The sequence below is a fragment of the Silurus aristotelis genome (genome assembly GCF_946808225.1).
Source record: "Silurus aristotelis genome assembly, chromosome: 11".
NCBI classification, from domain to species: Eukaryota; Metazoa; Chordata; class Actinopteri; order Siluriformes; family Siluridae; genus Silurus; species Silurus aristotelis.
In genome coordinates this window covers 5,905,957-5,929,107 of record NC_139584.1, presented here as the reverse complement: position 1 = coordinate 5,929,107, position 23,151 = coordinate 5,905,957, and the positions used below count along the sequence as shown (strand labels likewise).

The 23,151-nt window shown below is 37.4% G+C and overlaps 1 protein-coding gene across 1 annotated transcript in view; it reads right to left on the bottom strand.

Moving 5' to 3' along the window:
* Positions 1–18,889, bottom strand: part of LOC310732958 (uncharacterized protein) — a 35,650-nt gene extending 16,761 nt beyond the window's left edge. Inside the window, exons 1-22 of the mRNA XM_083553734.1 lie at positions 18,874–18,889; positions 17,931–18,002; positions 14,574–14,676; positions 12,270–12,806; positions 11,144–11,202; positions 9,601–9,654; positions 8,762–8,881; positions 8,641–8,679; positions 7,633–7,686; positions 7,245–7,298; positions 5,963–6,070; positions 5,569–5,622; positions 4,685–4,738; positions 4,562–4,606; positions 2,775–2,828; positions 2,639–2,683; positions 2,502–2,555; positions 2,375–2,419; positions 1,186–1,239; positions 988–1,032; positions 785–838; positions 42–86 (exon numbers count right to left, since the gene is read on the bottom strand). Of these exons, the coding sequence (XP_083409860.1) occupies positions 42–86; positions 785–838; positions 988–1,032; positions 1,186–1,239; positions 2,375–2,419; positions 2,502–2,555; positions 2,639–2,683; positions 2,775–2,828; positions 4,562–4,606; positions 4,685–4,738; positions 5,569–5,622; positions 5,963–6,070; positions 7,245–7,298; positions 7,633–7,686; positions 8,641–8,679; positions 8,762–8,881; positions 9,601–9,654; positions 11,144–11,202; positions 12,270–12,806; positions 14,574–14,676; positions 17,931–17,963 (1,710 nt within the window). The 5' untranslated portion in view covers positions 17,964–18,002; positions 18,874–18,889. The remainder of the gene's footprint in view (positions 1–41; positions 87–784; positions 839–987; positions 1,033–1,185; positions 1,240–2,374; positions 2,420–2,501; positions 2,556–2,638; positions 2,684–2,774; positions 2,829–4,561; positions 4,607–4,684; positions 4,739–5,568; positions 5,623–5,962; positions 6,071–7,244; positions 7,299–7,632; positions 7,687–8,640; positions 8,680–8,761; positions 8,882–9,600; positions 9,655–11,143; positions 11,203–12,269; positions 12,807–14,573; positions 14,677–17,930; positions 18,003–18,873) is intronic.
* Between the last annotated feature and the right edge of the window lie 4,262 nt (positions 18,890–23,151).

Below are 23,151 nucleotides of genomic sequence, written 5' to 3'. Positions count from 1 at the left end.
TACATGTCTATATAAACAAAAAATTTGTTAAATAATCTTACTGGATCACCTGAGGGTCCTGGTTTTCCAGCTTCACCAGCAGTGCCCTTAAACAATCAAAAAGGTCAATATATATTCAATGTTTAGCCAGAACATCAAAGCTACAAAGAACCATAATGTCTTTTAAATTACACTTCGGAATAAAGCACTTTCACTTCATAGTTTTGGACCAATAACAGTTTTAAATCAAGTAAGCTAAGATAACACACATGCCACCTCAGATAATGTTAATGATGATTTGGTATAAGTTGACACGGGAACGTTATTTTCGGACAGGTACCTGACAGACTGCAGTTAAGTTATCAATATATACAAAATATGGCAATGTGAAGATATTTCTATTTACATTTATGGCATGTGGCGATGCCTTTATCAAGATCGACTTACATCTGAGCAGATAAGGAGAAAGGGCCTTGCTCAAGGGCCCAACAGTGGCAGCTTGGTGGTTCTGGCATTTGAATTTGTGACCTTCTGATCCAGAGTACTTATGTTTTAAGCTAACACCTCCTCAACACCTGAAGATGGGTCATATAGCTCTGTGACTAATGTTAAGTAGTGAGGTAGCTAAGTTAGCTAGTGTTATTGAACAAAAATGCTGATTGCCATAGTCAAGAGGTGTGGCCTAATTTGCATATTCACAGCCATACATAAATAATTAAACAAGCTTACTTTTTTCCATGACTATAAAGCAATTTTTGTCAAATTAATACACAACTTAAAATTCTATATGTATCAGCAGTCTTACTGGTGGTCCTGGTGATCCTTGGTCTCCAATGGATCCTTCAGTTCCAATCTGTCCCTGTAGGCATATAAACACAGGAGATATAAATGAAACAAAAAATTATCATATAATAGTAAGTGTATAAAATTATTTAAAAGTTTATAATTTTTTTTTCCGTAAATTAAAAGTAAACAAAAATATGTGAAATATCAAAGAATATTTCTTACAGGATCTCCTTTAGGACCTGGAGGTCCTTCTCGCCCTGGTTCACCCTAAAATCAGTTAAATATTCAGTGCGGGAAATTCTTTCAGTCAGAGCATTTGTTGTTGCTCCAAATGCTGCATGTCGTGTTATTAAAAAAGAAAACAATCAAAAATATTTTAAAAATATTATTTTAAAGAGCGAATAGAAATGCGCATAGTACCTGCGGCCCGGCGTCTCCATGAAATCCCATTATGCCATCAGAACCCGGATCTCCCTGAAAACATGTATTAATGTATTAATAAACTCTTTTAACAAGAAGGTGTAAAATGATATTTTTGTCTGTTTTAGGCATGTACATGTTCACTCTTGAATTTTACATTTACGAATTTGCAGTTTTTTTTGCAATTTTATCCAATTCAATGATTTTTTCTTTTTCGTCTTTTTGTTTAACTCAACCTATAAGGTTTAAATCATATAGTTCTATTGTTGCAGCTGCATACAGAATTTTACCAGAGTTTTAGTCAATTTTTATAGTTTTAGTCAATCTCTGTTTGCGGAGAGATATAAATTGTTTGCCCAGCAGATGGCTCAAACCTCTCTCCTTTTTATAGTCTACATACAAAAACCAGATACTGACTGCTCCTATTACAGAAGTATACAAATAAAATATTTGCTTATACTATATATAATACTAGTATATGTAAATGTTTTGTTATCTCACTCCCACTGATATGCTTGAAGTATTTAGTACTGCCATTCTTGGGAATTTTCTCTATAGAACATTTTATTCACTAATTATTTTATATTAAGGGGGAGTGGTGGCTCCAGCGGTTAAGGCGCTGGGTTGCCGATCGGAAGGTCTGGGGTTCAAGCCCCGGTATCGCCAAGCTGCCACTCTTGGGCCCTTGAGCAAGGCCCTTAGCCCTCTATGCTCCGGGGGTCCCTTACGAGGGCAATATCAAGGTCCGTGACGTCGGAGTGACGTGGGGCCGCCTTCCCGTGGGCTCACCACCTGCAGGAGGGACCGTAAGGGACGGTGCTGTGAGGATTGGGCAGCAGTCGAAGGCGGGGGCCTGCTTAGACTGCTGCCCCCGCGACCCGAATTACGGATAAGCGGGAGAAAATGAATGAATATTTCATATTATTGCATATTTATTTATTTTTTGATAAGTAAATTTTTTTAATTGGTATTTGTCTTGTTTTGTTTTTTTTACTTCAGACTTTTTGCTTTACAATCACAAAACAAAAAACTTGACAAAAAGCTTTCGGAACCCACATTTTACTCATAGAATTACAATTTTATAGGCTAATTATTGCATTTGTGAAAAATCAGGTTTTGTGTCTTTTTCCACTAAATAAATATAGTTAATAAAAAAGGATATTGAATCAATTTAATGTATGTGACTCACTAGTTTCCCAGCCTCTCCTCTTGCTCCGATTTCACCAGGCTGACCCTGTACACAGATTATCAGATTTAATCCGTAAATTCAGCATTTAATCTACTTTTTAAAGAAGTAAACAAAACATGGATCTTACAGGAGGTCCTTTGACTCCACCCAATCCTTTAACACCTATCTGCCCCATAAGACCCTGAGGGACCAGATCCACACGTTATTAAAGAGTAATAGAGAAACGTACACAATAGTATACAATAATTAGAATTTATGACGTACTGTTGGACCTGGAGCTCCTGTAAAACCGGGCCATCCAGGTTCTCCCTGTCAGGGTGTCAAATGTCAGGGTTTATGTGCTAGAAAACTTTAATGATGCTAAATGATATACAAGAGGCTTATAGAAAAGTTGACATACAGGAGGACCAGGTGCTCCCATGAATCCTCTCTGTCCACGAGGTCCAGGTGTCCCCTACAGATGTGCAATTTTATTTATATTTTTAAGATTATACTGTAACACATTTGTTAACAAAAAAACTCACTTCTTCTTTCGGATTTCCCATTAGGGGTCGCCACAGAGGATCTTCCGTCTCCATACCCCCCTGTCCTTTACATCTGCCTCTTTTCAACCCTGCATGTCTTCCCTCACCACATCCATGAACCTCCTCCTTGGTCTTCCTCTTTTCCTTCTTCCTGGGGGCTCCATCCTCAGCATTCTCCTACTGATATACCCCATGTCCCTCCTCTGCACATGTCCAAACCATCTCAATCTCGCCTTCCTCGCTTTGTCTCCAAAACATCCTACATGCACGGTCCCTCTAATAAACTAATTTCTAATCCTGTCCATCGTCGTCACTCTCAACGAAAACCTCAACATCTTCAGCTCTGCTACCTCCAGCTCCGCCTCCTGTCTTTTACTCAATGCCACTGTCTCTAAACCATACAACATCGCAGGTCTCACCACATCCCTATAAACTTTCCCTTTCACGCTCACAGATACTCTTCTATCACAAATCACTCCTGCTATCACTCTTCTCCACCCACTCCACCCTGCCTGCACTCTTTTCTTCACTTCCCTAACACACTCTCCATTACTTTGCACTGTTGACCCCAGGTACTTGAACTCCTCCACCTTCTCCACCTCTTCTCCCTGCAACTGCACCCCTCCACTGCCCTCCCTCTCATTCACACACATGTACTCTGTCTTACTCCTACTGACTTTCATTCCCCTTCTCTCCAGCATGTACCTCCACCTCTCCAGGCTCTTCTCAACCTGCTCCCTACTCTCACCACAAATCACAATATCAAACAAATAACAATATCATAGTAATAATGGTCCGTGGAAAAACACAGTGCTCCGTGTGTAGTTAAATTGACTAAACTGAGCATTTTTGTATTCAATTTACTCGAGTTACTCGAAGAATTGTTTCAGCCCTAGTTCAGAGACTGTGTATGATAATTTTGTTTGCAGATGGTCAGAAAGCAAAGGTGCAGCTTACAGTACACCTATAACACCCAATATAGTCACAAAGTGTCTTGCTTCAGAGGCTCTCAGAGTGTTTAGATCTGCTTAAGGTGGCAGAACCAAAAGGAAAGAATTGAGCTTGAAAAGACGTTTTATATTTGTATCAAATCTGAGAGTTGTACTAATTTTTAACAAGTTTATTTCATTATGATTAACATAAAAAATAAACTACAAATAACAATAACACAATGGACAAGGAAGCATGGATGCCACCAAGCCCAATGAGACTATGTAAAAAAAACTATTAGAGAAAAACTATTTCACACATTTGACTTTAATGTAATCTTAAACTTGTTTAAAATATTATTGCCTTAATAATAAATAATGTAAACCCTAAGCGCTTGTTTGTGAGACATCATATTAATGAGAATCAGACCCAGAGAGTCGAGAGACAAAAATAGGGCCCGAGTTCTTGAATGTGAATACATAAGTATCAATGTTGTATGACAAACATAAAGGAATCTATCAAAGAACAAATTCAGACATTTGCCCTCACGGTGACTTTGGAGTAACTAAAAAATCTGATTAGTCATTATTTGTAAGCCTTTAGTTACAGTTCAACTGCTTACAATTCAGATATCACAGTAATGCAAATGAGAATCTCAGACAGACACATAAATGGTCAGAAACACATAATTGAAGTCAAACCAATAAATGTTTTTTTCTATGTATTTACTTACAGCGTAGCCTGTTATTCCGCTCAGACCAATTTCCCCTTTATTTCCCTGTAAAGAAAAACAAACAAAAAAAACATCAGAGTTTAGCTAAACTTAACTAATGCTAAAAACAGGACATGCTTTTACCTTCTGCCCATTCCTACCCCTCTCGCCCCGAGGTCCCGGTTCTCCAGTGTAACCCTAAGGTCAAGAATACATCGTTTCATATTTTTCACTTTTAAAAAGGAAATCTCAACATATAATATTTACTACAACTGCACTGATATCCATACTGCCATCACGTATCAGTTCTAAAAACAGAACAGACGACTATGCACCATGAGCCTAGCATACTATTTTATGTGACATAATGACCTCCGATCTGGACGCTTGCGGAAAACATTAACAGAAGAAACTATATCTTACCATAAATAACTCCCAGCCACCTTAAAAAACATTGTAACAGCATTAAAACCAGAGCATGAGGACGGCGTGCAGTGAATTGTGTTGATGTGTGGACAAATTGTCGAGCACTTCATTTTTGAGACATGTGCACACAAGTTTCTACACTTTGTTCAGTGCAATTCATGGCATACACGTTACTTTTAAAACTTTAGAGATCAATTTAATTACATGTTATTTGAAAAGCATATTTAACAATGGATGTTGCCTCACTCCAAGCGGCTTTACAGAAATAAATGGATTCCAAATCGAAACTTTCACACCAAAAATGTGTCCCTATTTGTTTTATCCCTAATGAGTGGGCCAGTGGGGACTGTGACAAGGAAAAACTCCCTAACATGTTATGAGGAAGAAACCTTGAGAGCAACCAGACTTAAAAGGGAACCCATCTCCTTCTGGGTGACATCCGTATATTCATTCATTACATCAAGCCATATAATGTGTTCTGTAAAATCATGAGTACTTCATGTGCTTCAAGTATTAATGCATTTGTATTATAAACATTTAATAATCAATTACACACACAAATAATCACTGTGAAACTATAAAGAAACTCTGGACGCTCTTACCCACTCACCCAGCTCCCCTTTACTGCCTCGATCTCCTTGGTATCCAGGTAGACCCTACACACACGCACACGCAGACGCACACACACACACACACACACACACACACACACACACACACACACACACACACACACACACACACACACACACACACACACACACATGTATTTTTGGTACTGTGTGCTCCACCCTTTTTGGAATCTAATAAAAATCCCACTTGGCTGCATCATGTCTCCCTTAAACAGACCATTAAACATTACAGCAGCTACATCTTTAAATTTACATGAATCATCTCTGTCTAGGTAGAATCATTATACTTACTTGAAACTTCCAGGTGTGAATGTGGTTGAAGTAAAACATGTGACATGATTTATATGCAATAAAAGTAGCGTACGTTTTCTCCTCGTGTTCCAGGTTGGCCTGGTTCTCCATCTGTTCCTGGCGTACCATCTTGACCTGGTCTTCCAGAGGGTCCAGGTAACCCAGGTGGCCCTGCTCTTCCCTAATATATACATAAAAACTAAATACTTAGCTTTTGCAAACCCATATTTAAAATTTTTTCTACACCAAAACATATTCCTAAATTCTTTCAGTTTTACAAAATCACTTTTAAGAGCTAAACTGATTTTTTTTCCTGAATTTCCACTGAATTTTTCAATGGTAAATGTTAAATCAAAGATTATTAGTGCTGGGTCCAGACAACTAAAAGGGGATTGGATTTGTCTATGCAGGACTCGTCTAAAATCACGTTTCCTGTTCTGCAGATCCATCACTTCCTCACCTATAGGTACTCTCCTGTAAATAAAGCTTTTTATTAGCACACTGCAAGCTCAAGAAACAGTCTGTAGGTATCATTAATTAGTCCTGATCATGTTTAACATGAAGCTGCAAGCTGAACTGAGATGGGAATCTGGTCATAGTCTGTGTCATCAGAGCAAGGGTTAGAATTAGGCTTCAATTTTCTTTATTCTGCAATCACCTAACACAGGATTTTGAACCCGTCTCTATTTCCATCTCTTACTCTGAAACTTAATAGAAATTCATTCTGAACCTAACTTAATATGATTCTAAAGTGGACACTGGATTTTGAATCTGACACTAAACCTGGTATGACAAGCTCTGGGTTACTGTTCAGCAGGTTGGGGATTCAAGCCCCAGTTTCGCCAAGCTACCAGTATTGGGCCTTTGAGCAAGGCCCTTAAAAAGTTTCACTGTGCAAAAAGCCATTTCAAAAGCCAAATCATACTCGGATCCTGATTGTGAATTTGGCTTTTTGGTTCAGATTTAGAAGCCTGTTTATCCCCGTAACATTTGGTTCTAATACTAAATATTGTCATGACTGATTCCTGAATTTCACCTTTATCAGGTTCTTCTCCAGTGGATGTGGCTCATCAGCTTCATTAATTTATTACAAGTACTGAATAAATGCTAAATACTTGCTCTATAACATACAGGGCATAAAAGAAACTCTTAGTCTTGGTGGTTTCACTTAACAGCGAGCAGCTATCATGATTATACAACTACATTTTTTCCCAATATCAGAATTTATTATAGCAAAAAAAACAGATATTTTGCTTTTTAAGTATGTAGTTCTGTGATTAAGATTAGAGGTTTAGCTGTGTTTTAGTTAGTGGTAAGGGGTCAATGGTTTTATTTTGGTGCTCAAGGATGCCTACAATCGGTCCTGTGACTCCTTTCTTGCCCTGTTTTCCTGGAACTCCTAGGCGACCCTATAGACAAAAACAACACACAGAAAGAAAAGATGGAAATGATATTATAACCTAAAGGGACAAGACAAAAAAGTGTGTTTCTAAAAAGGATACTTGAGGAATCTCACATTACATTCACACAAAAAAAGGCAAAAAGAATGTTATCTGAAAGACAACAAAAACTCAAGTATATTCTCTTATTCAGCATTGTGTATTTCTGTATGAAACACCATACTGGGTTGGGGGTTTGCCATTTAACTTTAACCATCAGTGTGAAAAGTGGGACACAAAAAAACAAATCATTCTCTTTTATCAATTTTTCTTTTCTGTTCATTTAGATAATGAGATCACTTACAGGTGAACCAGGATCTCCGGGTTGTCCCTGTGGTCCTGCTAATCCTTTGTGGAGCTAAAAAAATACATTATCAATCAGTAAATAACTAGTAACATTATCATTTATTTTAAAAGCCATAAAGGACTTATTGTAGTAGTTAACTCAGAGTTCGATTGAATTTATGGTCGATTGTGTTTATAGCAACAGATCATTCAGGTTTACACTATAGCACTGTTTATGTAACCTTTATGGAAGGAGTCTTGTGCATCAGTGCTTTGTAATAGTCAGAGATAAAGCTGTAACTGATTTTTCAAGGTTTATTGGTAACACATGTAATGTTTTATTTGAAGAGAGACTGCTGAGGAAATTAGTGTTTATAGCTGCTATAGCATAAGTGCCAGAAAGAACTAACTTGTTTATACAATATTAAACATATTTGTAAACAGATAAACTGCACAGTTTTTTAATTAATAAGGAAATGTATTATAATTGTTTGCACATGACTGTGGGTTAAAAGGAATAAAACACTCGGTGGACATGCTGTTATGGTAAATCATTTTTTTAAATTCTGAATCTGATTCTGAACTTGATTAGTTGGATTCTGAACCTGATTCTGATTTTTAATGCGAGTCTGAATTTGACTCCTACGCTGATCCTAAAATTAATTCTAAACCTGACTCCTCATTCTGAAAATGAGTCTAAAGCTAAGTCATACTCTGAGCCTGATTCTAAATTCAAACTCCGATCTGGAATCTAAATCTGAATTTATTATTATAAATACATAAATAAATATCAGGTTCTATCATTAATAAATCATATGAAATTGTAATTGTTTGCAAGTTGCTGTGGTATAAGTGAAAGAAAACACTCATTTTGTTATTGAAAAATTCCTATATAAGTCATATACAGGTACAGTGACTCCTCATGACCCCATCAAATCACCCGATCAATCATTAATTTCCCATAACTTCATGTCATGAAATGTGTTATTCCTCTTTTAAACCTCACTCACACATCAGTACCACATACCGGCCACGACACCATGAGCTTCTTGTAGAGTTTACTCTTCTGTTAGAAGATAGAAAAAAGATTTCTTAGTGAATATGCCTCTGCATCATCCTCAAGATTTTGTAGTTTCCAGAACATTCACCTGAAACTCTAGCCATTCTTCCTCCGATGTCATCCACACGAGGATGACAGGAATGCCGGGTGGGCCGATCGGTCCTCTATATCCCGTCCTTCCGGTACGACCCATTGCTCCTGCATAGCCCTATGGGAAAATGGGAGAAATCCAGATGACAACCATAACCAAGAAAACCAACAAGTAATCCACTATTTAAAAAGGTTTTGAGACTAACGGTGCTAACTGGTGCTATTCTGACCACGCTTCTGTGTGTCTGACCAATTTCATCAGGGAGAGCAAGTTGGAACAAAGAGCAAACGGGAAATTATATGTAAATCTGGGCAAATATGTCATAGAGACGTTTGACATGTGGCGATGCTTCAATGAGTCGTTCGAGGTGTTCTGAGTGCCACGCGTGCTTCAAGAACGGAACATCACTGAAAGACGACGAGAGATTCGGAAGATCTTCAACAAGCTTAACCACCCAAAAATTTCGAAACCATTCAGCAACTTGTGCAAAATGATCGTCAGGTAACAATCCACATCATCTCACTTCTGCACCCACCCTACTCGCGGGATTTGGTTCCTGCGAAATTCACCCTCTTCCCTAAATGAAGAGACACCATTGCGGAGATCTAGACTGAATCGCAGTCGCTTGACACGCTTCGAAAAAGAGACTTTCAGGGCACATTTCTGAAGCAGCAGGAACACTGGGAAAGCTGTATTTCTGAGCAAGGGGACTATTTTGAAGGTGATCGTGTGTAAATATACATAAAGAACTTTCTTGAAAACAGAGCTAGTCTCAAAACCTTTTGATACCACCTTATAAAACAAAGATCTTCAAGATGTTAAAATAAATTGTGTACCTTTTCTCCTTTCGATCCTGGAACTCCAGGGAGACCAGGAGGACCCTGATGTCCCTAATGTGACAACAGAAAGCGTAAGTCAATGTCATATTTGGTATATAGTATATAGTCTATTTGGTTTCATAGTGCTTCCTATCCACATGACAGCGCTGGAGCTCACACTCAGTCTCACAGCATAGATCTTTCTTTTTAGCTTCATTCAAGTCATTTCTCTAATGTGATTTTCCAATTTGCAGTCTAATCTCTCTCTCTCTCTCTCTCTCTCTCTCTCTCTCTCTCTCTCTCTCTCTCTCTCTCTTTCTCTCTCTCTTTCTCTCTCTGTGACTTTTAGAGAGTCTGCTCTCGTTTATAAAGCTCTCTCGCCAGAGATGATCCATACTCCTCTCCTCTCTTTTCAGATTTAATTTGATGAAATCCCAACAAACTCGATTTCTCCTGACAAGATCTGAGACTCGGGATATTCAAGCTCTGCATCAGTGCCAAAGTGTTTTAAAACGTCATAATTCTGGCATGTCTCTGGACCAGTTGCTTAAACATAACCCATGTCCACACCAATACATTCTCGTTTAAAAACAAATATTTTTCTCTCTGTTTTGCCCTTCTGTCCACACAGTAATGGTGTTTTTAGTCAACCAAAATGTAGCTTTTTGAAAATTCTCTCTGAAGTGGACAAAAAAAACGCTGTTTTCGTCTTTTTCGTTTGGGGACTGTATAAATGAAGGCTTTCAAAAATAATGCCGCATTTTTTGTTATTGATACAATTAGTCAGTAAGTAAATAAACATTAGGCGGAAATTACGCAGGTCGAAGCTTCTTACGTTTCGCACATGCGCAAAACAGGGAATTAAGCATTTTCAGGCGTTTTAGTGTGGATGAAAAACATTTAAGGAACAATTGAAAATGAGCCGAAAACAAAAACACACTTTTCAAATTGTGTTAATTTAAATTATATGGATTAGTGTAGACTTAGCCTTATTTCTACCAACATCTTTAGCTGGGTCTAAAACCATTCCCCCTGAGTGGAAATAGAAATCCGCAAAGCTTTCGCCTGTGGCTGGGCAACATGACGATGTAAATCGTTTCAGAAATAACTCACAATTTCCCAGGTGTTATGTAGTTTTAGTTGAGACTGCAGTTAAGTATGTTTATTATTACTTATATGTATGTTCTATGTTTATTACCACTAAAGGACTAGACAAATCCAGAATGAGAATCAAAAGCAAGGTCAAAAACTGGCACAGGATCGACAAACTGCATAAACTGCCAAACACAAGATATCAAGGCTTGGTAAGGACTGATGCCCAAGACGAACAGAGTGTATACCTAGCAAATTATAAAAGGACACACGCAGGGGTATAAATGGAAAGACTAATCAAGTACGCTTCGATCTTTCAGTGTCTTGGCAAGAGTGGGCGATTTCTGACAGCAACCTACGTCTAGAAGCTACGGAAGCGCATGGCATTCACAAAGAGAAAAAAAATAGAAAGTTCATTTTATCAAGTGGACAGTCAGAATCAAGTTCAAAATCTGTGTGTGTGTAATACCTGTAGTCCTGTGTTTCCTGGTGGGCCAATGAGATTCTGATCTCGCAGTGTGGGTGTGGCTGAAACATCAAAAATGAACAGCAGTGGGATGTTGAGAAAAGATTTAAACCAACAGTGTACCAACGCTTTTCTTTGGAATAGTTCAGAGGTTCGTTTTGGCTCAAGCTAAGCTGCAACCCTACGATGATGTTGATTAATTCTCTATAACAGCAGCTCTGGTTTATATTAATGCACTCGTGCTGTGCTCTAGCAACAACTTGTTCACATGGACGTTCACTCATTAATGTGGTAAAGTTTTCTTAAGGAGAATTGTATTTATGTAACATAAATGGAAAAAGTTTTTAGTGTCATAGATAAATTTGAAACCTTTTTTTTTTTTTTTTTTTTTTTTTTTACATTTTTAGGACTGAATTTACAGAACATGTAATTATTAATTTGTTTTACATTTATTTATGTCTTGGGCATTTTGGCAGATGCCCTTATTTAGAGTGACTTCTGTATGAGCTAAGCTGTGGACTACTTTTTTCTTGCTAGCCACTGTGGGTGTTTCTGTTGGGATTGTTTGTGAGGGTTTGTGCTAATCGGAATTTTGATGGTCTATTGTTGTATTTTTGGGTAATATTGTTGCTTGGGTTAGAATATTTGATGTGCCCCGACCATTGAGTAGTACTGTCTCTTTAAGAGATGAGGGATGGGAGTTTGATGGATTATTATTATTATTATTTTTTTTGCTAAATAGTGGTAATTGGAGTTCATAAATGTTGTGTGTTTTAACTATACAAATACCTCTAAAGTGGAATTTTTTAACTACTGGACACGAGTAAGCTTGCCTCTACACTTACATGTATCTCATACAACTAAGCAGCTATGGGCTAAGGGCCTTGCTCTGGGGCCTAAAAGAGGCTTGGGCCCCTGTGTGGCTGCGATTTAATTATAAAAGAGTATTTTTACGAATGAGTGTTTATTGTCGATCTAACATAAGTGACAACATTACATGTCACACTATTAAATGTAAATATGAACAAAAAAAATGTAAGTGGAATAAACAATCACTGTTGTGCTGTTGGAGAAAAATAACCCACATTCACTCACATACACATATTGGAGTCATCATTTTGATTCTTACCCGGTTCTTCTCTGGTTCCTTTCAGAAAGACTTCAGGAGTCAGATCACAACTTTGCAGTTCTGGTAAAATAAAACTCTCATTCATTTCCGTCTCTTCCTCGATGATCTTCATCTTGTTTGGCGACGCCGTGTATGGATGCTGAGATATTTCATCATCCATATCATCTGTTCTTGGCCTCATGGTCCCTGAAAGCGTAACTTTATTACCCGAAATGATGTCATCGCCGGCTTCCATGGCAGCAGCCATCACACCCTCCTGATTCACGACTAAAACTGATCTTATATTTGAACTTTCCTCTTCAGCAATTACATCTGGCGCCGATGGCCATGGAGGATCTGAGTGTTCCATCTGTATTTGACCTTTAACCTTTGAACATTCAAGCACTTTGCTGTTCTGGAGACTTTGAGAGGTCGTGTTTATCCAGACGGCACCGTCTGATTCGGTCGGATTGATACTGGTCTCATCTTTATTCATGTCTTCATTGCTTTCAGCGTCTAAACCTGAGCCAAACTCTGGCTCCAGGCCTGTAGGAGACACTGTGGGAGAAAACATCAATCTAGAAATACTTTATTCACTTCCACCCCAAACACTATGAATTGTTTGCAACCTTTTTTTTTTTTTATTTGGCTGATAACCGCTTTACTCTTATATTAGATTGTTAACTAGCTGCCTGGTTAACTTGCTAACTAGTTAAAATTTTTTGCTAATACAGGGCAGAGCTAAACATGTCCACAAGACACAAACTAATTACACCCACAAAACTCAATCTACATGCACTATTAAGATACAAATGACACACACACACACACACACACACACACACACACACACACACACACACACACACATGCTCACAAGACACAATAAGGACATGCCCGCAAAAAACCCAACTTGACACACACACACACACACACACACACACACACACACACACACACACACACACACACACACACACACACACACATACACATGCTCACAAGACACATGCTCACAAGACACAATAAGGACATGCCTACAAAAAGCCTAACTTAACAAACACACACACACACACACACACACACACACACACACACACACACACACACACACACACACACACATATGCTCACAAGACACAATAAGGACATGCCCACAAAAAACCCAACTTGACACACACACACACACACACACACACACACACACACACACACACACACATGCTCACAAGACACAATAAGGACATGCCCACAAAAAACCTAACTTAACAAACACACACACACACACACACACACGCACACACGCACGCACGCACGCACGCACACACACACACACACACACACACACACACACACACACACACACACACATATGCTCACAAGACACAATAAGGACATGCCCACAAAAAACCCAACTTGACAAACACACACACACACACACACACACACACACACACACACACACACACACACACACACACACACACACATATGCTCACAAGACACAATAAGGACATGCCCACAAAAAACCCAACTTGACAAACACACACACACACACACACACACACACACACACACACACACACACACACACACACACACACACACACACAAGACAAACAGGACATGCCCACAAAACACCCAACTTGACACACACACACACACACACACACACACACACACACACACACACACACACACACACAAGACACAATAAGGACATCCCCACAAAAAACCCAACTTGACAAACACACACACACACACACACACACACACACACACACACACACACACACACACACACACACACACGAGACAAACAGGACATGCCCACAAAACACCCAACTTGACACACACACACACACACACACACACACACACACACACACACACAGACACACACACACACACACACACACACACACACACACACACACATGCTCACATGCTCACAAGACACAATAAGGACATGCCCACAAAACACCCAACTTGACACAAACACACACATATACACACAAACTATACACAGTCACAGGACACAATCAGGACATGCCCATAATACAGCAACTAGACATGGCCACAAAACACAAACTAGACACACCTACAAGATACATACCAGACATGAGCATAAGACACAAACTAGACACACCCACAACACACAGTATAGAAAAACCCAAAAGGCACAAACTAAACATGCTCCAAGTACACAAACTAAACATATCCAGAAGACAAAAACTACTGCTTACAAGACACAGTGCGAATTTATGCTTCAGAATAAATTGTATATTAGTACGTTTGTTTAAATGTGAATGTTTTGAAACTAACCTTGTGTGTTCAGTTCCTCACTTGATGTTCCTGGATGTTCATTCTGTATGAAATCAGAAACAGATGGAGATCCAGCTTTTGTTGTTGTTTGCTCCATCTGATGCTGATAAAAAGAAATGAACTAATTATAATATTTATTCCTGCAGTAGCAACAATTTCCTATATGTAATCGTGCTTACTGATTGATAGAAAATGTATAGAATATCGGTTATATAGTAATAGAGGTGAAACGAACAGCATGAGAAATGCTGAGATTAATAGATTGATAATTATAGTGGTGAAGTTTTTGCTAATTGTGTAAGTAATGATAAGTAATTATCATTTTCTGAATCTTTTAGACCATGTTAATCTGAATTGCGGAATCAAATGATTGATTACTGTAACTGATAATTATGGTATATCACGCGTGGATCTCATTCTAATGGACCTTGTCATTTTTTGAGTTTTAAAAGGCTGATAAAACACTGCTAATATGATAAAAGTGAAAACAGGAAAGAAGATAATTCTTTCTTTCTTTCTTTCTTTCTTTCTTTCTTTCTTTCTTTCTTTCTTTCTTTCTTTCTTTCTTTCTTTCTTTCTTTAATATCAAGTAAATCTTCTTCTTCTTCTTCTTTCGGCTGCTCCCATTAGGGGTCGCCACAGCGGATCATTCATCTCCATTCCACCCTGTCCTCTACATCTGCCTCTTTCACACCAACTACCTGCATGTCTTCCCTCACCACATCCATGAACCTCCTCCTTGGCCTTCCTCTTTTCCTCCTACCTGGTGGCTCCATCCTCAGCATTCTTCTACCAATATAATTCATGTCCCTTCTCTGCACATGTCCAAACTATCTCAATCTCGCCTCCCTCACCTTGTCACCAAAACATCCTACATGTGCTGTCCCTCTAATAAACTCATTTCTAATCTTGTCCATCCTCGACACTCCCAACGAAAACCTTAACATCTTCAGCTCTGCTACCTCCAGCTCCACCTCCTGTCTTTTACTCAATGCCACTGTCTCTAAACCATACAACATCGCAGGTCTCACCACAGTCCTATAAACTTTCCCTTTCACTCTCACAGATACTCTTCTATCACAAATCACTCCTGTCATTCTTCTCCACCCACTCCACCCTGCCTGCACTCTTTTCTTTACTTCTCTAACACACTCTCCATTACTTTGCACTGTTGACCCAAGGTACCTGAACTCCTCCACCTTCTCCACCTCTTCTCCCTGCAACTGCACCACTCCACTGCCCTCCCTCTCATTCACACACATGTACTCTGTCTTACTCCTACTGACTTTCATTCCCCTTCCCTCCAGCGCATATCTCCACCTCTCCAGGCTCTTCTCAACCTGCTCCCTACTCTCACCACAAATCAAGTAAATAATAAATATAATATAATAAATATAATATATTATCTTCTTCTTCTTCTTCTTCTTCTTCTGCTTCTGCTTCCATTAGGGGTCGCCAAAGTGGATCTTCCGTCTCCATACCCCACTGTCCTCTACATCTGCCTCTTTTAAACCAACTACCAGTCTTTACTCACCACAACCAGAAACCTCTTTTCCTCCTTCCTGGTGGTTCCATCCTCAGCATTCTCCTACCATATAACCTATGTCCCTCCTCTCCAAACCATCTCAATCTCACCTCTCTCACCTTGTCTCTAAAACGTCCTACATGCGCTGTCCCTCTAATAAACTCGTTTCTAATCCTGTCCATCCTCGTCACTCCCAACGAAAACCTCAACATCTTCAGCTCTGCTACCTCCTGCTCCACCTCCTGTCTTTTACATAGTGCCACTGTCTCTAAACCATACAATATCTCAGGTCTCACCACAGTCCTATAAACTTTCCCTTTTTACTCTTGCAGATACTCTTCTATCACAAATCACTCCTGCTATCACTCTTCTCCACCCACTCCACCCTGCCTGCACTCTTTTCTTCACTTCGCTAACACACTCTCCATTACTCTTCTCCCTGCAACCACACTACTCCACTGCCCTCCCTCTTATTCACACACATGTTCTCTGTCTTACTCCTACTGACTTTCATTCTCCTTCTCTTTACAAAGCATACTTCCAGCTCTCCAGGCTCTTCTCAACCTGCTCCATACTCTCACCACAAATCACAATATCATCCGCAAACATCATAGTCCAGGGAGACTCCTGTCTGACCTCGTCCGTCAAACTGTCCAAAAGCAAACAGGAAAGGGCTCAGAGCCAATCCTTGATGCAGTCCAACCTCCACCTTGAACCAGTCTGTCTTTCCTACTGCACACTTCACTGCTGCCACACTGTCCTCATACATGTCCTGCACCACCCTCACATACTTTTCTGACACACCAGACTTCCTTATACAATAAAATATAAAATAGTAAAAAATTATTTATGAAAAAATACGTAGTAAAAGCTGCTAATTAACTTTCTTTCGGCTTTTCCCATTAGGGGTCGCCACAGCGGATCATCCGTATTCATGATTCGCATGTTCGATTTGGCAATTAATTAAGAAAATTATTATTTTTTATTAATTGATGTATTTGTTTTGAATCTATTTACGTTTTGACATTATAAAGTATTATTATTGACTTTAGTATTCATTATTGACATTTTATCCCAAAATTTTAGTCAAATGTGGAGACGATGAAAAGAAAATATGAAACAAACAAATAAATATATATATATATATATATATATATATATATATATATATATATATATATATATATATATATATATATATATATATATATATATAATATAAGAACATTAGAATTTACTATACAGGGTAGAATTTTAAAATAAAATAGAGTTTAAAATAAAACCAAAAATATTTATTAAATGCAGATGATTCTATACAGCCACAAATCAATTACAGCAAAATTTTTTATACCACCTACAAAAGGAAAAAAATAAATTAATAAATATCAGATATGAGAGGAATATTTAACACTATGTTTAAAAATGATTACTGTGCTGCAGTGTTTTCAAAACAAACAAACAAACAAAAAACTCAATTTCCCAGCAAACACCGCGACCATTTAACATGGCCGCCCCAGTCCACATTTCCCATACACTGCAGTGCTCCCATTCACACAGCTTCTGACTGAGTACTCACATTCACACCCTATATAAAGAGACTTTGGTTCACAAACTTGTCGTGAAGTATTTGCTCAGTCCCTGGGTTTACACCAGCGACTTCACCAAGCCTTGTTATATCTATTCATGTTGTTTGGTGACCTATTTTTGGAGTCATGTTTACGTTCCTCACCCAGCCCCGTTTGTGCAGTTTGTAAATTGTTCGATCTGTTTCTGTTCAGGGTCTCACCTGTTTCTGAAATTGTCTGCTACAGATTTATTGAAGACTGTTTTACCTGCGTTTGAGTCCATGGGACCTTCTGTTGCATGACACCCAGAGGATCAGAGGTCACTGAGGTCACAATGGCCTGTTTGAGAAATAATAAATGTACAAAAACCCAAAAAAATAAATAAATCCCATAATCCACATTTGCTGAACAGAGACACAACAACAGTGGCAACAGTAACAGCAGCAGCAATAAATGAAATAATAATAATAATAATAATAATAATAATAATAATAATAATAATAATAATAATATTAATAATAATAATAATTATTATTATTATTATTATTATTATATTTTTATATCATTATAATAATAATAATAATTATTATTATTTATTATTATCATAATTATTATTATATTTTTATATAATAATAACAATAATAATAATAATGAATAAATGAAAACATGTAACACAAACAAGCAATAAAAATAAATTCAATTATTACTTTTCAATATAAAATTATTTATTTACATCAATAAGAAATTATATTAAGAAATAGTAATATGACAACTATTAATATTTTCTAATGAATGCAAATATTAATAAAAAATATTATTATATTTTTATTATATAATAAAAATGTAAAGAGAAAGATTTTATCTGTGGAAGCAGGCTGTAAACCTGCAGTCAGTTTCCTATTTATTTATTTTTTTATAATTTTTGTCTTATTTGTTGAAAATACATTCAATTCTTTAAAATAAATGTTTGTTTTAGATTTATATATCTATATATTTAAGTCAAAAGTCAAATTGATGAATAAAAAGGTTCATACTGCAGTCAATTAACTTTGATCTCTGCATCTTAATGAAAATAAAACATGTATTTATATAACATTTTAGCATTTTCCTTTTAAAAACTTTTAAAATCTTTTAGCTACTCATTAAAATTCACACTTTAACTGGAAGAATCATTTTATGTTACAAAGTAATCAAAAAGAATTGAACTTACGATGGTGCAGAGGAGCCGCAGCAGTGCGCTGGAGTCTTTCATGGCCACTAAATTTTGCAAACAAAACCCACAAATGTATCTAAAAGGAAAAAAGAAAACAAAGAAAACAAAAAAAATCCAAACTAGATAAAAATATATTATTTTAAAATTAAATTAAATTAAAAAACTTCAATTTTTATGTCAGGAAGCTCTGAGACCAAGTTTACCTTCTGCTTCACTAAACCAGTGTATGTAGAGTTATAGTGTGTGTGTGTGTGTGTGTGTGTGTGTGTGTGTGTGTGTGTGTGTGTGTGTGTTCTAGCTACTTTATGTGAAGATGAGAATAAGGTCAGATGTTCCAGAAAGTTCTTCAGAGGCGGCTCCTTACACACACACACACACACACACACACACACACACACACACACACACACACACACACACACACACACACACACACTACTGAATGTGTGTATGTTCAGTGTTGCCTTAGTGTGGAATGTAACAAAGTTTTCAGAGTGTGTGAGTTACAGTAAGGAGTGTGAGGTCAAATTCTATTCTTTCTTTCTTTCTTTCTTTCTTTCTTTCTTTCTTTCTTTCTTTCTTTCTTTCTTTCTTTCTTTCTTTCTTTCTTTCTTTCTTTCTTTCTTTTTTTTCCCTTTCTCCTTCGCTAAATTCTTTATTTTATTTTTTTTTAACATATTAAAGAGATCCCCAGTACAGGATTTTAATGAAGTTCTGAATAAAACATTTTGAAATTTTTTTTTTCTCCTGAACCTTTGTTGTGCTTTGGGTCCTCGTTGTGCTGGAATGTGTTCTGGTTCTGTTCAGATCGTTATTCCATCATTACTTCATCATATCTTCACTCCATCATTATTCAATCATTACTCCATAAAGTGATCATTTCATCATTACTCCACCAATAAAGTTCTATCTATCTATCTATCTATCTATCTATCTATCTATCTATCTATCTATCTATCTATCTATCTATCTATCTATCTATCTATCTATCTATCTATCTATCTATCTATCTATCTATCTATCTATCTATCTATCTATCTATCTATCCTCACTCCTTCATATCATTACTCCATCATTGTTTTATTTTTATTACTTCGTTACTCCATCACTTCATCCACGCTCCATCATATTATTATTCCATCATAATCCATCATCACTTCATCATATCTTTACTCCATAATTAGTCAAAGCCATCATTCCATCATCACTTCATCATTACTTTATCATCATTCTATTTATTTTGCTAAAGGAGAATTATTTTGTTGTGCTGTGCTCAATCACACTGAGATGGAGGTGGAGTTCAGGGGTTTTAAGAGCACGTCTAGGAGATGACTGAACTCACACACTGAGGACATCAGCTTTCTTTCTTTCTTTCTTTCTTTCTTTCTTTCTTTCTTTCTTTCTTTCTTTCTTTCTTTCTTTCTTTCTTTCTTTCTATTTTTTGTGTTCTTTCTTTTTCTATTTAGCTTTTCAGTTGTTTCTTCACTTCTTCACATTTCTCTCTCTCTCTCTCTCTCTCTCTCTCTCTCTCTCTCTCTCGCTCTCTCTCTCCCTTTTTTACTCGACACTCAGAATGTAAAATTTACCAATACATAAAGATTTATTTAATAAAGACACCAGTTCATTTGGGTTTGTTGTTTTTATTAAACACAATAATTATTGGATGGATTTTAAGTACAAAACAAAAAAAAAATGTTTTTTTTTTTTTTTTAACCAGAAGAACAGAGTAAAATAAACACTGTGTACAAACCACCTCTCTCTCTCTCTCTCTCTCTCTCTCTCTCTCTCTCTCTCTCTCTCTCTCTCTCTCTCTTCTCTCTCTCTCTCTCTCTCTCTCTCTCTCTCTCTCTCTCTCCACTCCTAACAGCGTATATGTCATGACAAACAGCAAAACAATCACAAAACATTTCATTACGATTCAAACAGACGCATTAAACCTCATCCCTCTGATCTCTTTCTGTTAAACAAAAGCAAACAAAATCTTCCTCCGCACACAGCGTCTCTCTCTCTCTCTCTCTCTCTCTGTCTCTCTCTCTCTCTCTCTCTCTCTCTCTCTCACACACACACACAGACTCTGATCCGATCCAAATAAAATAACACACTGCGCTTCTGTAAAAATGTCTTGTAAATAAAATCTACAGCTGAATAACAAATCACTTAATTACTGATCTTATCAGGTTACATTTATCTCCCAATCTTTCTCTCTCTCCATCTCCCTCTCATTCTCTCTCTCTATTTTAAGGTTCATTTTACGTGTTAATTACTTTTTAATCCTTTGTCTTAAATTTTGTAGATACTTTTATCCTTTTAGAAAGATTTCCCTTTTCTTTTCCTTATGTCTTCCATTTCTTTCATTTTAGTTTCTTCAAACATTTGATATTTTTCTTTCTTTCTTTCTTTCTTTCTTTCTTTCTTTCTTTCTTTCTTTCTTTCTTTCTTTCTTTCTTTCTTTCTTTCTTTCTTTCTCTTTCTTTGCCCCCCCATCATTTCAACTTACAGTATATGTGCATTTCTTTTCTTCCTCTCTTTTTGCCTATTTTCTTTCCATTTTGTTCTTACCTTTTTTTTCTGTGGTGTTTATTTTTTCCCCTCATGTCTTCTATTTCTTTCATTTTACTTTTTTCAAACATTAGATTAATTAATTGATTCATTCTTTTTTCATCTTTCTTACTACCCATCATTTTATCTATGTGCATTTGCATTGCATTTTTTTTCTCACTTTTCTACTTTTACATTTCTTCATTTCCTTCATTGCTTTTTTTCATCACCTTCCAGGTCTTTCTTTTTTTTGTTTTTCCCTCAGGTTATATCTTTTTCTATCATTCCTTTTCTTTTATCTTCCTTCCTTCCTGGTGGATGAGTGTGCTGCATCTCACATGAACACATCTGACTTCTCCGTCTTGGTGTATAAACATGCTACACACACACACACACACACACACACACACACACACACACACACACACACACACACACATCCTGACTTAGTATTGTGTAATGAATGAGGTCACATGGCCAACAAGGGGCGGAGCTGGAGAAATTGGATAAGCCAATCACAAACCTCTATATGTATCTTTCTATCTGTCTTTATGTTCTTCTTCTTCATCTTCATCAACGCAGCACTTAGCAAAAACACCGGCTTGGATTACACACTTATTATCATCTAACAATGTTAGCGAAGCTAGCCTGCTAACATTTGCGTTAGCCAGCTACTTTCCTAGAGTTAAAGTTAGCTCTACAGCAGTAGGACATTAACTAGCTAACAGGAGAAGTTGCTAGCCACATTACGTAATGAAGTTTACTCTGTAAAACCAGAACGCATGTGAACAAGCATGTAAACGTGTATAACATGAACAAGAGTGTAAACACGTATAACATCGAGTATATAAACACGTATAACATCATCAAGTGTAGAAATACGTATAACGTCATCGAGCATATAAACGCGTGAACTGACGTGTGAACGCGTATAACACGAACGAGTATATAAACGCGTAGAATGTGATCGAGCGTATAAACGCGTGAAACACGAACGAGCGTGTATACGTGTTTAACATGATCGAGCCTAGAAATGCGTATATCGTTACCCGACATGTAAATGTAAACGAGCGTATAAACATGTATCACATGAACGAGCATGAAAATGAGTATAACGTGACTGAGCGTATAAAAGGAAAAACGTGAACTGGCGTGTAAACGTGTATAACGTGATCGAGCATGTAAACGCGTTTAACATGATCGAGCGTATAAACCAGTTTAACATGAACTGACGTGTAAATGTGTATAACATGAACGAGTGTAAAAACGTGTATAACATGGACGAGTGTATAAACGTGTGGAAGGTGAATGAGCGTGAATTTGTTGTTGTGACGTCACAGAAAAATAAACGTGTGTTTAAGACACTTCCAATTATTTACATTAGAACATGGCTTTTCAGTGCAGAGCGTAAATCTCCTCTCCTTTCTGCTCCAGGCCGAGGCGTCCCCAAACTCATGTCTGCAGTTAAAGGGCTTTTTATCCAATCACTCTATCATGAGTCCGTCACTTACCACGTCCTGCTTATCTTCTCATCATGTCCTGCTCATCTTCTAACCACATCCTGCCCATCTCCTTAGCATGTTTTTCTACACCCCGTCACCATGTTCTTCTAAACCTCCTCACCATGTCCCGCTCTTCTCCTTACCATGTTCTTCTGCACCTTCTCACCATGTCCTGCTTTTCTTCTTACCAGGCTCTTCTACACCTCAACACTATGTCCTGCTCTTCTCCTCACCA